Below are 18,860 nucleotides of genomic sequence, written 5' to 3'. Positions count from 1 at the left end.
CCAAATCACGAATGAACTCCCATTCACAATAGCTTCAAAGAGAATAAAATACCTAGGAATCCAACTAACAAGGGATGTAAAGGACCTCTTCAAGGAGAACTGCAAACCACTGCTCAGTGAAATAAAAGAGGACACAAACAAATGGAAGAACACACCATGCTCATGGATAGGAAGAATCAAGATTGTGAAAATGGCCATACTGCCCAAGGTAATTTATAGATTCAATGCCATCCCCATTAAGCTACCAATGACTTCCTTCTCAGATTTGGAAAAAACTGCTTTAAAGTTCATATGGAACCAAAAAAGAGCCTGCATTGCCAAGACAATCCTAAGCCAAAAGAACAAAGCTGGAGGCATCACGCTACCTGACTTCAAACTATACTACAAGGCTACAGTAACCAAAACAGCATGGTTCTGGTACCAAAACAGACATATAGACCAATGGAACAGAACAGAGTCCTCAGAAATAATACCACACATCTACAGCCATCTGATCTTTGACAAACCTGACAAAAACAAGAAATGGGGAAAGGATTCCCTGTTTAATAAATGGTGCTGGGAAAATTGGCTAGCCATAAGTAGAAAGCTGAAACTGGATCCTTTCCTTACTCCTTATATGAAAATTAATTCAAGATGGATTAGAGACTTAAATGTTAGACCTAAAACCATAAAAACCCTAGAAGAAAACCTAGGTAATACCATTTAGGACATAGGCATGGGCAAGGACTTCCTGTCTAAAACACCAAAAGCAATGGCAACAAAAGCCAAAATTGACAAATGGGATCCAATTAAACTAAAGAGCTTCTGCCCAGCAAAAGAAACTACCATCAGAGTGAACAGGCAACCTACAGAATGGGAGAACATTTTTGCAATCTACTCATCTGACAAAGGGCTAATATCCAGAACCTGTAAATAACTCAATCAAATTTACAAGAAAAAAACAAACAACCCCATCAAAAAGTGGGCCAAGGATATGAACAGACACTTCTCAAAAGAAGACATGCATACAGCCAACAGACACATGAAAAAATGCTCATCATCACTGGCCATCAGAGAAATGCAAATCAAAACCACAATGAGATACCATCTCACACCAGTTAGAATGGCAATCATTAAAAAAAAAACAGGAAACAACAGGTGCTGGAGAGGATGTGGAGAAATAGGAACACTTTTCCACTGTTGGTGGGACTGTAAACTAGTTCAACCATTGTGGAAAACAGTGTGGCGATTTCTCAAGGATCTAGAACTAGAAATACCATTTGACCCAGCCATCCCATTTCTGGGGATATACCCAAAGGATTATAAGTCATGCTGCTATAAAGACACATGCACATGTATGTTTATTGCGGCACTATTCACAATAGCAAAGACTTGGAATCAACCCAAATGTCCATCAGTGCCAGACTGGATTAAGAAAATGTGGCACATATACACCATGGAATACTATGCAGCCATAAAAAAGGATGAGTTCGTGTTCTTTTTTAGGGACATGGATGCAGCTGGAAACCATCATTCTCAGCAAACTATCGCAAGAACAGAAAACCAAATACCGCATGTCCTCACTCAGGTGGGAATTGAGCAATGAGATCACTTGGACACAGGAAGGGGAGCATCACACACCGGGTCCTATTGTGGGGAGGGGGTTGGGGGAAGGATAGCGTTAGGACATATACCTAATGTAAATGACGAGTTAATGGGTGCAGCACGCCAACATGGCACATGTATACATATGTAACAAACCTGCACATTGTGCACATGTACCCTAGAACTTAAAGTATATATAAAAAAAAAAGAATAGCATTGAATCCATAAACTGCCATTAAAATGGCAGTATCGCCATTTTAATATTGAATCTTCATATCCATGAGCATGGAATGTTTTTCCATTGTTTGTATCATCTATGATTTCTTTCAGCAGTGTTTGTAGTTCTTCTTGTAAAGAACTTTCAGCCAAGTGTAGTGGCTCATGCCTGTAATCCCAGAACTTTGGGAGGTTGAGGAGGGCAGATCACGACGAGGTCAGGAGATGGAAACCATCCTGGCTAACGCAGTGAAACCCCGTCTCTACTAAATATACAAAAAATTAGCTGGGTGTGGTGGCAGGTGTCTATAGTCCCAGCTACTTGAGAGGCTGAGGTAGGAGAATGGCGTGAACTGAGGTGGCAGAGCTTGCAGTGAGCTGAGATCACACCACTGCACTCCAGCCTGGGCAACAGAGCGAGACTCCATCTCAAAAAAAAAAAAAAAAGAACTTTCACCTCCCTGGTTAGCTGTATTCCTAGGTGTTTTATTATTTTTGTGGCAATTGTGAAGGAGATTGTTCCTGATTTGGCTCTTGGCTTGACAGTTATTGGTGTATAGGAACACTAGTGATTTTTGAACATCGATTTTGTATCCTGAGACTTTGCTGAAGTCTTCGGCTGAGACCGTGGGGTTTTCTAGACATAGGATCATACCGTCTGCAAACAGGGATAGTTTGACTTCCTGTCTTCCTACTTGGATGCCCTTTATTTCTTTCTCTTGCCTAATTGGCCTGGCCAGGACTTCCAATACTATGTTGAATAGGAGTAGTGAGAGAGAGCATCCTTGTCTTGTGCCGATTTTCAAGGGAAATGCTTCCAGCTTTTGCCCATTCAGTATGATGTTGGCTATGGGTTTGTCATATATGGCACTTACTATTTTGAGGTGCATTCCTTTAATACCTAGTTCATTGGGACTTTTTAACATGAATAGATGTTGAATTTTATTGAATACCTTTTGTGCATCTGTTGAGATAATCATGTATTTTTTTTCTTTAGTTCTATTTATGTGATGAATCATATTTATTGATTTGCATATGTTGAACCAACCTTGCATCCTAGGGATAAAACCTACTTGGTAATGGTGGATAAGCTTTTTGACATGCCTCTGGATTTGGTTGGCCAGCATTTTATTGAGGATTTGCATCAGTGTTCATTAAGGACCTTGGCCTGAAGTTTTCTTTTTTGTTGTATCTTTGTGCCTAATTTTTAAATCTTTTGTATAGGTGGAGTCTCACTTTTTCCCAGGCTAGTCTTGAACTCCTGGCCTTAAGCAATCCTCCTGTCTTGGCCTCCCAAAGCATTGGGGTAACAGACATGGGCCACCATGCCTGACTTAATTCATTTATATATTAATGATCACTAAACTCACAAACTGTCGGTGCTCCCTTTAAGGTGTCTATGTTTTTCTTAAACTTCACTCTGCTACAGCATCTGGTATAATGTGGTATCTAATAGTATGAAATCATATCTTTCAGTCCTTTTATTGCTCCAGAAATAATGCCATGTTGTTCACGAGTCCTATCACCTAAGTTCAGGAAACACCAACTTTTATTTTCTTTAGGGAAGAAGGTAATATTCACATGTCTCTGGAAGAGTAACCCCATTGTAGTCATTTCCATGCCTTCTGTTCTCTAGTATCTTGTCTCTAAAGACTGAGACAGCTGGTGAAATAATCAGCATCATCTGTAGATTCAGCATGGCATTACTATTAGTGAAGCTAGCACCTAGCACAGGGATCAAGGTTTTTTTTAAGTGCTTTAGGTTTTTTGGGCCAGAGGGTCTCTGAGGTCTCTTACAACTCCTTGCCAATGCTGTTGAAACACAAAAGCATCCATTGACAGCGTTTAAATGAATGATTGTGGCTGTTTTCCAACAAAACTTTATCTAAGGATGCTGAAATTTGAATAATTATTTTATTCTGTAAAATAGTAGTCTCATTTCAAATTTTTTCAACCATTTAAAAGTGTAGAAATGGAAGTTTTTATTACCTAAAAAAACATGTGTGTATCTATATATTTACAGTTTCACTTTCTTTAAACTGCCTTCCCTAATGGTTCCTCACACCAATCCCAGGCACGGTTAGTTGAAGATGGAGGCTCAGGAGCTTATAAGATGAGAAGTTCTTGTAATTTAGGGTGCATCAAAACTCACTTTCAAGTAGAAATTGGAAATTTTGGACATTGAGAAAAATAACAGTTACATGTCATAAGTTCAGAGTTAAACTGTGCTGTTCTCAAATGGCAGTAAGCTGAATTCTGGGAGTTTATGGAAATTGCTAGTTATAATAAATTACTTAAGCGTAAATCTTCTTTATGCTAATTTTGTCAGGCCTGTTACTAAGAGAATATGTACTTGGATATTACCAGTTTAGATATATAAATAAGTCTCCTAGCAAGTGCATAACAAGGCACATTCAGGAGTCTCATGGTGTTATGGCCCTCAGCTTGTCTCTGGCTGACACAGTCTACTTTAGCAAAAGAGTCCTGGGCATTATTATTGAGGACAGAGGTGGACAGAAGTTAGAAACTGGTCAGCCTCCTACTGGCAGATGACTTCAGAATAGTGACTAGTCATTGGACCATTCAGTTCTTCTGGTACTTTTTTAAAGAAACCCTCTATTTCACGGTCTTCTCCTTACAACAACACTCAAAGAGCTCCTTTCCCTTCTCTAGGTCACAGATGTGAACACTTAATAAATTAAAGCATTAAACAGAATGCTCCCCTGGTCTCTTCCTCTTATGTCCATGAACTCTGTCAAGTAATTACCTGTAAGAATGCAGTCATGCCTGGCTCTGTGTCTCATGCCTGTAATCCCAGCACTTTGGGAGGCCAAGGCGGATGGATCACTTGAGGCCAGGAGTTCAAGACCAGCCTGACCAACGTGGCAAAACCCCATCTCTACCAAAAAATACAAAAATTAGCTGGGCATGGTGGTGCGTGCCTGTAGTCTCAGCTACTTGGGAAGCTGAGGAGGGAGAATCGCTTGAACCCAGGAGGTGGAGGTTGCAGTGAGCTGAGATAGCACTACTGCACTCCAGCCTAGGGGAGAGAGAGAGACCCTGTCTGAAAAAAAAAAGAAAAAAAAAAAAAAAAAAAAAGAATGCAGTCAGTAGCAAGGGCCTAGGAATGGATTTGCCAAAAACCGGTCCCTCTTTGGTATATTTCCTGATGATGAAATGCATATACAACTATATTGAATAAAGTTGTTTTCAGAGGTGGTGGATTTCAAGTGAAGGTTATTTTATGCTGTACTCAAAAGGGGTTACATAGAACTTGCTCTGTAATGATGCCTGGACTAGGTAACCAAAAGTGTTGAAGGAGTCCACCTCATTGGGCACAAAGTCGGCAAACATCCAGGTGGGATGAGCTCTTTCTTTAGACAAGTCACAAGGTACACTGGGATGGTTTTTATTCCTACTTCTCTTTTAAGATGGAATCCTGCCCTGGGGACCAAATGTAATAATCTAACTTTGGTGTCCCCAGGGTCTCTGGGTCTCTCCTGAGACCACTGGTTTAGCCAAGTTAGTGGTGTCTGTTTACACAACATGAGTAGTTGGGCTCCCTACACAGAGCTTAAAAGGGAAGGGGGTTCTGTAGCCAAAATGAGAACTAACTTTCACAGCCTTCCTTGTTCACCTCCCTGTGGGTCAGTTGGGATAGACACTGCAAGCACCAGCCTCTGTAGGGAAACCTGTGAAACTTGAGGGCGTGTGGTCCAGCAGGTCAGCGTGGCAGAGCCTCCCTTCCAGAGAGGCCCAGGAGGGAACAGTCTTGTGGATGAAGCTTCCACAGACTTTGAGGAGTTTCAAAACCAAAACAGAATATGGGATGGCAGGTACCTTCCTGCTGATCCTGTTTGGCCACTACTGCCAGGCCCCCAGCGCCGTCTTGGGAACACAGCACATTCCAGCTCGGACTTGGCCTCTCTCTCAGACTGGGAGATGCCTCTGTTGCCTGTCTTTTTAGGAAGAGCTTTTGCTTTCAAGAAGTATAGGATGGTCATTAAGAACATACACCCTGGAACTAGAACTGGGGAAGTTTCTTAACCCCTCTGTATCTGTTTTCTCATAGACATTACAGAGTTTGTGAGCATTGAATGTGTAAAGATATTCATAGTCCTTAGAACAGTTTCTGAGAAACAGAAAACAGCTTATGGTGATGATGATTATAATTATTAAGGACAGAGATGGGGGAAACTTAGAAATTGGTCAGCCCCCTAACAGTAGATTACGTCGGGATATCAAACAGCCATTGGAAAATTTAATTCCTATGGCACTCTTTTTTAGAAACCTTGGCTTTTTGAGTGATTTTTCTTCTCATCATAACTATAGGATATTTGGGCACATTTTTCATCTAATTCCTTAATCCCCATCACATAGTCAGGAGGAGATCTACATTTGTACTCCTATCACACACGTACCATGGAATTTCAGCATATTTGTTCCATACACACCTTTGATCCATTTCCCTGGCATCAGACATTCCACGACTTGAGTACATAGTGGTTGTTTGACATTTTGCTAATACTAGGACCTTCACATATGGCTTCACAAGTTGTGTGCTGCACAACTCCAGGGGGCCACTGAGCACTTTAAAGCTAATCACTACCTAGTGCACACTCAATCTTACAGATCTTTGAAATTTGAATAAATCCAAAGGATATTTATACAAGATTTATATGTAGACAGGCACATTTGAAATTGCATCCTTTTTAAGATAATTTTATATCATTATAACCTCACAAGAAAAATTTTGTTTTCCTCTGTTGATCCTAGTAATAACAAACACACACAGTAATATGACTGCCATGGAATGGGAAATTATTAAGTATTGAAAAACTGAACTGAAAGATAAAATCTTTCAATGGGTGGATTGTGGAAAAGGAGGAGGCTTACTTTATGCAAGGTAGATACTATATGTGGGTACAGTAGGTTATGGAAAAGTTTCTAGTAGTTGAAGGGGGAGCCTTTTAACAACAGAAAACTTCTCCAGTTGACTTAATTGATACCTAAATTTCTACATTAAAATTTAATCACTTTCATTTATACCTATGTCATATATTACATGTACATACCTTGAATGGGAGGATGCATTTATTCTCACTAGTCATTTACCGTATAGGGTGAATAGGAGGCCCACACGTGCTGATAAGAAAAGGATTTCTTGGAGAAAGACAGAGAGGACCTAACTGCAGTGAGCAGCTTCTACGATCTCTTTCAAGTGGGGAGAGGGGCCTGACAAAGAGAACATGGTGAGATGCTGAAAGTAAACATTGACCATTCCAAATTTAGAAATTTAGAGGATGGACCAAATTTAGAGGATAGACTCTAGCATCAAGATTTTTGTTTAGAATTAACCAAAAGTTCAAGGACAGACTAGAAGTCTTTGCTCAAGATTTGATATTTTTAGGATGTTCTCAGAAGTTAAATAAAAAGCTCCCTGCTTCTTGAATAAGCAAAGTTGATGCTGTGTGATTCTTTCTTGAGGGCAGCAAAATCTGCCTGCATGCCTGACCCACTGTAGGCATCCAATAAATGTCTCTGGGCCAAAATCTGTTTCATTTTATTCACGTTATTTTTACCAGAAGGTAATGAATTATATTTTGAAACAAATTTTAGGAAACTACCAGCTGCTTCTTCGGATCAACAGGCTTTTCACATCTTGGCAGAGCGCTGCTGAGTATAGCGTCAGCATGACTTCCAGCCCCCACTCAGCCTCCCTCACCTGCTGCGAAACTTGTCCGGGCTCTGTTGCATTCCCCGCCATTGTATACAGACTCAAGCAAAACCCAAGGTTCTAAAGCTCATCATTTTTGTCATTTAGAGCGTTTATTTTGTCATTTCAGAAAGTGGATGTCACCAGCAGGGCTGTGATGGAAATAATGACTAAAACAATTGAATACCTTCAACCCAATCCAGGTAAGGAATCATCTTGTACGTTTAAAGGATCCCTCCCGGTAACTTTTAGTTTCTCTTTGATAGACATTTTAAGTTTGGTGTGTTTCTTCTTTTGGTGTTGCTTCCTCAGTCTACTTTTCTGAGAGGTTAGGGACTTCATGGATAGCACATTTTAACAGGGGAGAAGGGCTTTTTAAAGCTCACGTTGAAGTAACTGGAAGATCTGTGGTATTTTATCTGACTGTGGTGTATTTAACAAATAATGTATACAAACAGTTCAGGTGACACATAATACCAGAGTAGCTATAAACTGTTATCAGTTGACGTTGAACTTTCAAGAGATGGTAAGAAGGAAAATTAGGATAGTTTTAAGATAAGATATAATGATTCCCAGAAGATGTGAAAAAGTAGGGAGGTGAATCGTTTTCATGAAACACAGAGGGTTTCTTCATTGGGCGTCGCCAAAGTCTTCAGAGCGTTGATCTTGATTCTGATCCTTCTGCAGGCGCGTCACAGATCAGCATTGGTTCCTACTAACTTGTTATACTCTAAGAAAAAGAAGTGCTAATAGAGATAATGGAGCTATATGTTGATAAGAGGACCAGGCAGAGTTGGGGCAGTCTCGGTAGGCACCAGGTATAGCAGAGCAAAGCAGCCTACCTCACACACCTCCTCATTACCGTTCCTGTGTGTCAGTTTCTAACCGCAGGGCATGGAAATGGGAAGCAAGGCTGGTTGTGTTTAATTGAGATGTGTGAATATTTGGAAGACCCCTTAACCTTGAGGCTAGTTTCTTTGGAAGTTTCAGGTTGGGGTTCCATGTCTTTTATGGTCATAGAGAGGCTGATGCCGACAACTGCTTCAGTCCCAGTGAGCTTGGATACTGAGCAGTAGTGGGCAAGCGATAAGAAAAGTGGGGGGTGTGGGATGAGAGGAAGCAGATGTGTGCTGTGGTAAGTTCTGGCTCCTTCTCTATGCCCCCTGCTGCTGGCTGCAGCCTCCTTCCATCTTTATTCACCTATGACCAGCCCAGCTGCTATTCTGAGGATTAGCAAACTATGTAGGAATGACTTTCTGGATTTTTGTTGCTGCTGTTTTTGTTCATAAAACACATTAGAAATGGGCTTATGTGAGGGAGAAAAATATGGAAGAAAATGTGGTAAGCTATAGGATTCAGGAATTTAACTGACAGTGGACTAGATACATTTTAGCAAATTGGTCAAAGAACAGCAAAAATCAAGTTTCTGATTTTTACCCAGAACCTTCTTTGTAGCCACTGTTTTTCACAGAGATGCAAAGATCTCTTGGATGCACATTTATTCCTTAGTGTTTAAACCACTGTCGTAGGTCAAGTTCTGAAAGAGAACTGCTCGCCCTGCTTCACCACAAGAAATCATTATATAGGGGCAAGAAGTTTTGGTCTTTATGTTTGCCTAGAACCTTGAAGTACTCCGTGATTTCCCGGGATTTTCACGTGAGTTGTACTTGTAAGTCATGGTTGTAGGGCTAAGATAAAGGGAATGGGAGGAGGAATATAGTATTTATTGAGCACTGAAGCATTTTCAGTGTAGTGCTAGGTATGTGAGGCACTGTCTCATCTTTAAAAGTAACGATTTTTCTCCATATAAAGTACAAACAGTTGAAGAATTTATAGTATGAACATAGACTAAAAATTCATAGTAACACAAGTTCTCAGTGGGAGCTCATCAGTTTTCCTGAGTGTAATGGAACTGTGCTCTGTTGTAGGTAGGTGTGGTGGGTTGAATAGTGTGTCTCCCCAAATTCAGGTCCATCCAGAACTAAAGTTATAAGGGATGTGACCTTATTTGGAAGTAGTCTTTGCAGATATAAGTAGTGATGTAGGATCTTGAGATGAACTCTACCTAGATTTAGGGTGGCCCCTAAAACCAAGGATGGGTGTCCTTATGAGAAGAGGAGAGGACACAGAGAAACACAGGAAAGAAGGCCACGTGAAGAATGAGCAGAGGTTGGAGTTATACATCATGAGCCAAGGCATGCCAGGAGCCACCACCACAAACTGGAAGACATAAGGAAGGATTCTCTCAGAGCCTTCAGAGGGAACCAACTTTGCTGACACCTTGATTTCAGACTTCCAGCATGCTGAACTGTGAGGGAATCAATTCTCTTTTGTTTCAGGCCACCCAGTTTGTGGTCATTTGAAATGAGAGCTCTAGAAAACTAATACAGTAGGCTAGCCTCATATTATTCAGGAAAAAACAGGGGTCAGAGAATTGAAGGAACTTTCCCATTCATACACCTAGGAAGGGCTGAAGACAAGATTGGAACTCAGGTCTGACTACCTCCTAAGTCTCTGCGCTTCACACTGCAGGATCCTGCCTCTGAGAAGGGTAGGCTGCATTTCATTTAGGTGTAAAGGGTCCTTCCCTTTCAGAGTGAGTACAATAGAAATTCAGAAAGGAAATTGTGGGATTGAGGCTTATTTTTATTTTAATAAAAAACATCAAAGGAGGAGGTAATTGAGAAGATCTGAATATTTAGAAATGACATTTTTAGTACAATACCGCATGTGCTAATTGGCTGCCAATATAATGGTTTTCTGACTATTTGAGAGTTGAATGGACATCTGCCACTAAGGAGAACAATGAAGGCCATTACAGGCAATTCGAGGTTGGTTTCAGAAAAGCAGTTATGTATGGGCACGTCATATATATATATGAATAAGTACTACCCAGAAGAGTCCAGAACAAAACAAAATTTTGTGTAATCATTCCACAGAATGTAAACAACCTGCATTTAATTGTTTACAACAGGTGCAATTTCATCCCTCCACCAGCTTCTTGCCCTGAGAGTAGACACTGGCCATAGAGCCCCGACCAGGTAACTGGTGAAGTTCAGAGTTAGGCAAACACCCAGAGAGACAGTCCTTGGGCACAGGAGAGCAGAAAGAATATTCCCAAACTTGTGCAGTTTGCTAAATATTTTGCCCATTCAGCCTTTCAGTGAACCCTGGAGCTGGGCCAACCAGTGTGGATACTGGTTGCTGGTTCTGAATAAGCAAGATGTGGCTTGGGTTAGGACAGGGCCTGATGCCAAGTAACAAATTTACATGGACAGGCCGGGGGAATCAGTAGGATTTGCTGCTTTGAGGGTACTTTGGGAGTACATCTGTATTAGTTTACTGCTCCAGGGTGCTTGCTGGCTTTCACATCTTGGGGGTGTGGAGCTTACACATGTTTTCTATTCTTAAAACTCAGTTCCTATCGAAATGACCAAAGTGATTTTGTTTAGCTTTTAAGAATACATGGCTATGCTCTTTGAAGATCTCACATCCATTCTTGCCCATCTCCAGAGTGATATTTTAAAAAGCAAATTTGGCCATGTTATAGAAAACCCTTCCATGCCTTTTCATGCCTTCAGGATTAACTTTCATTTTTAACATGGCTTAAGGGGCCCTCCCTGCATGGTCAGCCTGCCCTTTCCCCAACACCTTGTGAGGCTAACAGCTCCCTCAGGTCTAGCATAAAGGTCACTTATTAACCTTCCTTGGCTCCAACCACATTAGGTTCCCCTATCCAACCCTATTAAGTCCCTCTTGTAATCCCAGTTGCTTTTCGGTGGGTCACATGCCATACTTGTGGTTTTGTTTTTCCTCCCCTGTGAGTTCAGCACTGTGCCTGTCTTATTCACCACCACATCCCCAGCCCCCAGCTCAGTTCCAGGCAGCCAGTAAACACTTGGATATTGGAATAAATGAATGATGAAGCACAGTTGACTGTCAGTGTCTAATGTACTAAAACTTCTCTAATACAAAAAGTAGGAGGAAGAATTCTTCGTTTTCCCTATATCATCACATACTCATATGTAACCAACATTTGTCACGTGCATTTACTTTGATGCAAAGAGCAATTCTCGATGTTGTGGGGCAGAAATGAGACCAAGACTGGAAGCTCGTCCTCTGGAACCTCACAGTCTTAGTGTAAGTTACCCACAGTCTGAGGAGAGGAGCCCAGAAGACTTCACAGCTCATTCCTCCTGGGAAGTCCAGCTGACTGATGAGATGTGGAAGCGTGAGCAGGATCACAGGCTTAAAGGTCTGCCCTGTGAAGGCGGGCTTTCGAGAACGCAGGACAGACAGCTGTAAAGTCATCCAAGCTTGAACTGGAATAGCATAAACCAGTACAGATTCCTAAACTGCTTAAATAGGAAATAATTTGAATATAAAAGTACTGTGCACAAATTCCATTCCACTGGTTGTAAGTGCCTATTCTTATGGTATCTTTGAGCAAAAATCATTGGAGAAGATATGTCACTTTTCTTTACATATTCTGATGCCTTATGGGGAAGCAAAAGGCGCTAAATCAGTCTTGTCCAATAGAAATAAGATGCAAGCCACATATGTAATTTTGAATTTTTTAGAAACCACATTATAAAAGTAAAAAGAAAGGTGAAATTGTCTTTAATAATATATTGTATTTAACTCATAGCCAAAATATTAATCACTATTAAAATTATTGAGATATTTTATGTTTTTTTCATACTTTGAATTTCGGTCTGTATTTTATACTTACAGCACGTTTCAATTTGGACTAGCCACATTTCAGGTGCTCAGCAGCCTGCTGTGGCCAGTGGTGCCTATAATAGACAATACAGCACTAGATCGTTTACCTTTCCGTTCAATATGTGTTTCATGTTTACCTCCTGTTTTATGTTTTATCAGTGTTTTTGTTTTTTTTTTTCCTCAACAGAGCAATGGACTCTTGATTTAGAATTAGGATATCTTTAAGGACTGGATTTTTAAAAAAATTTCTGAAAGTCTGTTTCGTGACACTTGAATTGAATTATAGACATAGTTAGACTGTGGACCCTTTTCAGCCTTAGCATCCTTGTTGTGAGACAGGCCTTTTCAGTTTGCACTGAGAAGTTTCTCTTACCCTAATATGATAATCTAATACAAATTTCCAAACTGCTTACATAAAAAGCAGCTTGAATGTGAAAAATGTTGTACACAGTAGGGGTTTGTTTTTCTATGGAAATGCTTTTCCCTTGAATGCCTATATGGTCTAGATTTTTCCAGCATTTCTGAGATTCGGGTATCAAAGTGGGGTCATTCAATGTCTATTTAGAATTTTTTAATAATTTCAAATCTCATTTGTGAAATATTGCCTGTGGAAATAAAAGCTAGCTGTATTAGTTTCAAAATGTCCCATTAGTCCCTAGAAAGATACTCTATCAAAATTAGTATACTTCTTTTCCCACAGGCTGTGCTATTAATCATCTCCTTCTAAAGATGAATAAATACAGTGATTATATGTGGTGACTTTGGAACTGAAAATAAATACATGTATTACCTGGCATTCATGTAGCCAAATCCTTGGTCTCACAACACACTGAATTTGCTGTTTTTCCTGGAGGACAGGATAACTTGTATTCATCTTTGCATCTTTTAGAGTCCGTAACATTATGCCTGGTACATTGTTTGTCCTCAGTATGTCTGGTGAATAGGTGTATGAATGGATATGTCCGTCCTTCACTTAAAGAATAAGGGATGTGTGCTGAGTCTAGTAGCCAGAGCTTTTCCATTTCCAAATCCTGACAATGAAAAAGAATCAAAAATGCATAAAGGACAAATTACAAAAGCAGTTGTGAGGAATATGTTGTTAAGCTTCAAAGGAATAGGGTCTTTGAAGGAAAAATATATTAAGAAAGAAAATTTAGGTCAGGTGATGGGTGATATAATTCATATACTAATGTATTGAAAGGCTGGAGGATTTCTACTTCTACATCTTTGGGGAAAATATTGAAAATTAATAGGTTCCTAAAATATTTGAGACACTGTAAGTGATTCGGAGTTTTAAGTCAGCTAGAACTGGTGGAATAATGATATTCTTTCCCTGTGTGTCTAAACAATGAATGCTAAAGCCAGATCCTATTTAAAAGATTCTTAATCAGGGCCAGGTGTGGTGACTCACGCCTGTAATCCCAGCCCTTTGGGAGGCCGAGGCTGGCAGATCACGAGGTCAGGAGATCGAGACCATCCTGGCTGACACAGTGAAAACCTGTCTCTGCTAAAAATACAAAAAGTTAGCTGCTCATGGTGGCGGGCACCTGTAATCCCAGCTACTTGGGAGGCTGAGGCAGGAGAATGGTGTGAACCTGGGAGGCAGAGCTTGCAGTGAGCCAAGGTCATGCCACTGCACTCCAGCCTGGGCGACAGAGCAGGACTCTGTCTCAAAAAAAAAAAAAAAAAAAAAAATTCTTATTCGTAACAAATATAGTATACATTTAAAATGCATGTGTGCAAATATATTGAGAATTAAGCTAATGGCGCCTCACATGAATAGTCCCTAAATACTATAAATAAATACCATACCTAAATCCTCAGCATGGCCTTTAAGATCCAGCATGTGGTGGCCCTTGTGCTTTCTGTCTCTCCTAGTTCCTTCTTCCTCTTGTTCACCCTGTGGCCTTTAGTTTCTTCAGTTCCTCAAATTCTTTGCTGTATCAGGAATTTGCAGCAGCTGTTTCCCCTTCTCCTGGTGGAATGTGGGCCCTCACCTACCCCTTCTTCAACTGTCTTCTCACCGTCCCTCCTGTCTTAGCTTATATATCTCCTCTGAGTGGCATCTCCTGAGGGCCAAGTCGACACCAGTTCTACTCCAGTTTTATATTTTCATGTTATCTTCACATCACATGAGTTCTCCTCCACAAATCTCTTGAGAGGTTCCTCACTTAGAATAAAATTGAAAGCACTTATGTGGGTTACAAAGTCCTGAGGAACTGAACTCATTCCCTATGTTCCTGGCTGTCTCCATCTTGTACCTTCTGAGCTAGCCTTCCTCAAACACACAGGCACGTTGTTCATGGGGCCTGGCCAGCCCTTTTGCCTCAATCACTTCCTCTCCATGTCTTCTCAAAACCTTCACTGGGGGGTCTGCTCAAATGTCACCTAATTTGTGCAGCTTTCCTGACCATCTTGTTTAAAACATCCGTCCTTCTAACTTCCTAAGCCTTTTCTTGTTTTACTTTTCTTCAGAGCATTTAGCACCACTTCAACTGTACATTTACTTGTTAAAATGTTGCTTGTCACTGCCACCGTAATGCAGTAACTTGAGCATACGATTGTTTGTACACTGCAAAGAGCCCAATTCTATTTTTTATTGCACTTTTCATAATATTTACTTTACGCAACTTACGATTTGTTCACTGTACTGCCTTTTTCCATTATTACTCTCCTGTTTTACATTCTCCCCACAGCAGCCAGTTCTATCCATTAAAGATGTAAATCACATTTTGTCATTCCTCTGCTTGTAACTCTGCACTGGCTTCCATCGTACTGAGCGTTATCCTCAGCCTTGTTCCTGTCTTGGGGTCTTTGCACAGGTGTTTCTTCTGCCTGGAACACTCTTCTCCAGCTCCTGATAATGTCTGCTGTTCCTCATCACTACACCTTCAGTCAGATGCCGTCTCCCTGTACAGACCTTTCCTGGCCTGCCCCCTATTGAAAATAGCTTCTCCTCATCCCTCTGATACCTCCTTATATTATTTCCTATCAACATTTGAAATTATCTTTTTTTTTGTTTATTGCTTTCACGTCACTCCCATTTCTCATATAGAACATAATCTCCGGAAAGGCAGAGTCTTGTCTATCTTGTTTACTATCTGTCATAATGGAAACAGTGCCCTCAGTAAATATTTATTGAATGAATGCTGTTCATCTCTTCCAGTATATTGTAAACAAGTCATTGACGTCAAGGACTATGTCTTTTTTACTCCTTTATATATACCCAGTTCCTAGCACAGAGTTTGGTGCTAGCAATTGGTTAATTGGCTTAATGAATGAATCAAATCATGTTAAGCATATATAAGCTCCATCTTATAGGAGTAGCTAACTTTTCAGGTAAGAGTCAGGGTCTGCAGGCTTTTGCAGATCAGGATCAGAGCTGTTCTCTGTGTAATATCTATTTGGTGTCATGCACAATTAATATATTTCACAATTGCTTTGGGAAAAGTGTGGATGTGCATACTCTCATGTATAACATCACTGGGCTGAATCTATTAATAGACATTTATGTTTATATACATAGATAATAGCTGTATCTGGTTTTGGATGAGAAAACTGAAGCTGCAAGGTGACTAGCAATTTGCCCAGTTTTACAACAGAAGAGCCAGAATCTTTATTCAGATATTACTATCTCCAAAGCACATTCTGTTTTCAAAACAAAATGTCTTATGCTACAAAGTCTTAAACTACAAAGATACTTCCAGGCTTGGTATGTGTGGCAAGTACACTCTAGAGTGACTCCTACAGATTCACACCCTTGTTTAATCCCTTCCCATTGAGTGTAGATGGAACCTGTGACTTGCTGGTAACCAATAAATATGGCAAAGGTAATGGAATCAACCACTCACCACTCCCTTGATGTGATTACATTATGTGGCAAAATCGATGGTGCATCACTCCCATAATCATGTCACATTATGTGAGACAGTCTTAGCAGACTAATACGAGAGACATTCCCTTCCTGGTCTAGAGGAAGCACACTGCTGTGTTATGACAGCCTAAGGAGAGGACCACATGTCAAGGAACTGGGGGTGGTCTCTAGAACCTAAGGGTGGCCACTAGCTAACAGCCAGTGGGAAGCCAGAGCTCTCCATCACACTGCCACAGAGAAGTGAACAGCCCGGACTCAGGAAGACAGCAACCCATGTGAGCCTGGATGCAAACTTTTCCCCACTCCAGCCTCCAGATGGCAAAGCAGCCTGACTCACACTTTGTTTGCAGCCTCGCGAGACCCTGAGCATAGGACTCAATTTAGGCATGCCCAGACTTACTTGTTCGAAGCCACTGAGTTTGTGGTACTTTGTTATTCTATGTAGAAAACGAATACAGTGTGGCTGTTCCCAGCCAGAGCTCCTATTTCAAGCATACAGCTGTCTGCTGGGGCCATCAGGCTATTTGCCCAGGGGCTTTAGGCTCCCTGGATATCTTACACTGAAGCAGGAGGTAGATTGGGAACACCTGTTACTGTCTTTTCAGCTTAAGATGAGGTCTCCTGAACCCCCCAGGGAGTGTAGGTTAGTCCAGTTCCAGCAAAGACTGAAGATATCTTTGTGTTTTGAAACATGATAGCAAAGAACACTTGGCACAGTGCCTGACACTTAGTAGGGACTCAAGAAATGTTATGTACCTTCCTGTCAGGGTACTGCAGCTCAACCTAGGGCATCTCAGATGCTAACCCAGCAGTTCCTCCCTGGGCAAGGCCTTTAGAAATCCCACTGCAGGACCCTTCTTACAATAAGGTTATAGTATCAACTACCACCCTCTATTTGCTCTGAAAACCTGAGAAGGCAAAGGCTTATGATGTTAGTACACTGAGGGTTGTGTATTTTTCAAATTGCACAAGCTGTTTTATGCCCTTGGGGGGGCAATTGCCTGCTTTCCCAGGGCATGCTGTGAGACTGTATTGGCACCTTGCAGCACCCCATCTTCAGGTGGGAGATGTTTGCTGCCCCATGCCACAAGTTCTTAGGGCTGCTGACTGTGTACTACAGCACAGTGTCTTACTATCCCTGCCTGCTGTTTCCTAACTGCGGCATAAAAGAGCTTTGTCACCTTGGAGAGAGATGTTATATATAAATACCATTATTTGGGTTGAGAGTAGCATGATCCAGTGCTAGGGTTGCCTATTTGTATAAGACAGTAGGCAAATCTTCCTCTTCCCTTTTCTCAGTCTCTTCTAATAGTTAACTACAAAAGAAACAACATAGATATGAGTGTATTTACCTAAGTTCTCATTACAGTGTAACTTTTTGTCATTTAGTAATTGTTAGTGTGCAAAACTGCAGAGGACATTGGTGTCAGTGCAGAGAGCATCAGAGGGCCAGGTTTCAGACTTGTAGATGCTCTGAGACTTGACCTAAGAAAACCAGGCCATAATATGCAATAATTACATGTTGCCAAAATGAAATGCATGCTAAGATGCTGTTTATTACATAAATTTTGTTGCAAGTATTAAGCCCCTATCTTATTTAATGTGATTTGAGGATTTATACTCATATTACAATTGTAATCTCTATATTAGACTTCACAAATTTAGTTAAAATAATTTAGAATTAATTTTTGTCATTTTCATAGTAAAACATGCATAACATGAAATTATCTTAACTATTTTTAAGTATACATTTCAGTGGGATTAAATACAGTCATAATGTTGTGTAATCACCATGACCATCCATCTCCATAACTCTTTTTGTTTTGTAAAAGTAAAACTATAGCCCCCTTAAATAATAACTCCCCCTTTCCTACTTCAGCCCCTGGCTACCACCTTTCTACTTTCTAGTTCTGTGATTTTAATTATTCTAATTACTTCATATAAGTGGAATCACATAGCATTTGTCTTTTTTGTGACGGGTTTATTTCACTTGGCATAATGTCCTCAAGGTTTACTTATATGATAAGTGATAGTGTATGTAAGAACTGCCTTCCTTTTTAAGGCTGAATAATATTCCATTGTGTGTAAATAGTACAATTTTTATATTGGTTCACCTGTTGATGGACAGCTGCATTGCTTTCACATTTTAACTATTGTGAATAATGCTTCTATGATCGTGAATATACAAATATCTCTCTGAAACTCTGCTTTCAATTATTTTGGGTAAATATCCAGAAATGGAATTGCTGGAACTTAAGGGAATTCTATTTTTTATTTCTGAGGAACCACTGTGCTCTTTTCCACACCATTTTACTTTCTCACCAGCAGTGCGCAAGGGTTCAAGTTACTCTACATCCTTGCTGACACTTGTTATTTTCTGGTTTTCTGAGGTTTACCATACTTATGAATGTGAGGTGGTATCTCATTATAGTTTTGATTTGTAATGACCTAATGATTAGTGATGTTGAACACCTTTTTATGTGCTTTTTAGCCATTTGTATATCTTCTTTGGGGAAATGTCAATTCAAGTCTTTGCCCATTTATTAATCTAGTTGTTTGAGTTTTTTGTTGAGTTTTAGGAGTTCTGTACATATTCTGAATGCTACTCCTTTATCAGATTCAACTTACAAATATTTACTCCCATTCTGTGGGCTGCCTTTTTACTCAGTTTATAGTGTCTTTTGATGCACACAATTTCTTAACTTTCATGAAGTTGAATTTGTGTAATTTTGTTGTTGTTGCCTATGC

General features: G+C 40.3%; 1 protein-coding gene across 2 annotated transcripts in view; it reads left to right on the top strand.

Annotated features, from left to right (window-relative positions):
• SH3GL2 (SH3 domain containing GRB2 like 2, endophilin A1) overlaps window positions 1-18,860 on the top strand; it is a 226,215-nt gene that overhangs the window by 183,262 nt on the left and 24,093 nt on the right. For both annotated transcript variants that reach the window (XM_015117643.3, XM_028835144.2), the window contains exon 3: window positions 7,647-7,719. In XM_015117643.3, coding sequence (XP_014973129.1) covers window positions 7,647-7,719 — 73 coding nt within the window. The remainder of the gene's footprint in view (window positions 1-7,646; window positions 7,720-18,860) is intronic.

The sequence above is a fragment of the Macaca mulatta genome, chromosome 15 (genome assembly GCF_049350105.2).
Source record: "Macaca mulatta isolate MMU2019108-1 chromosome 15, T2T-MMU8v2.0, whole genome shotgun sequence".
NCBI classification, from domain to species: domain Eukaryota; kingdom Metazoa; phylum Chordata; class Mammalia; order Primates; family Cercopithecidae; genus Macaca; species Macaca mulatta.
The sequence above is the reverse complement of the archived record's forward strand: the minus strand, read 5'-3'. Positions and strand labels throughout refer to the sequence as shown.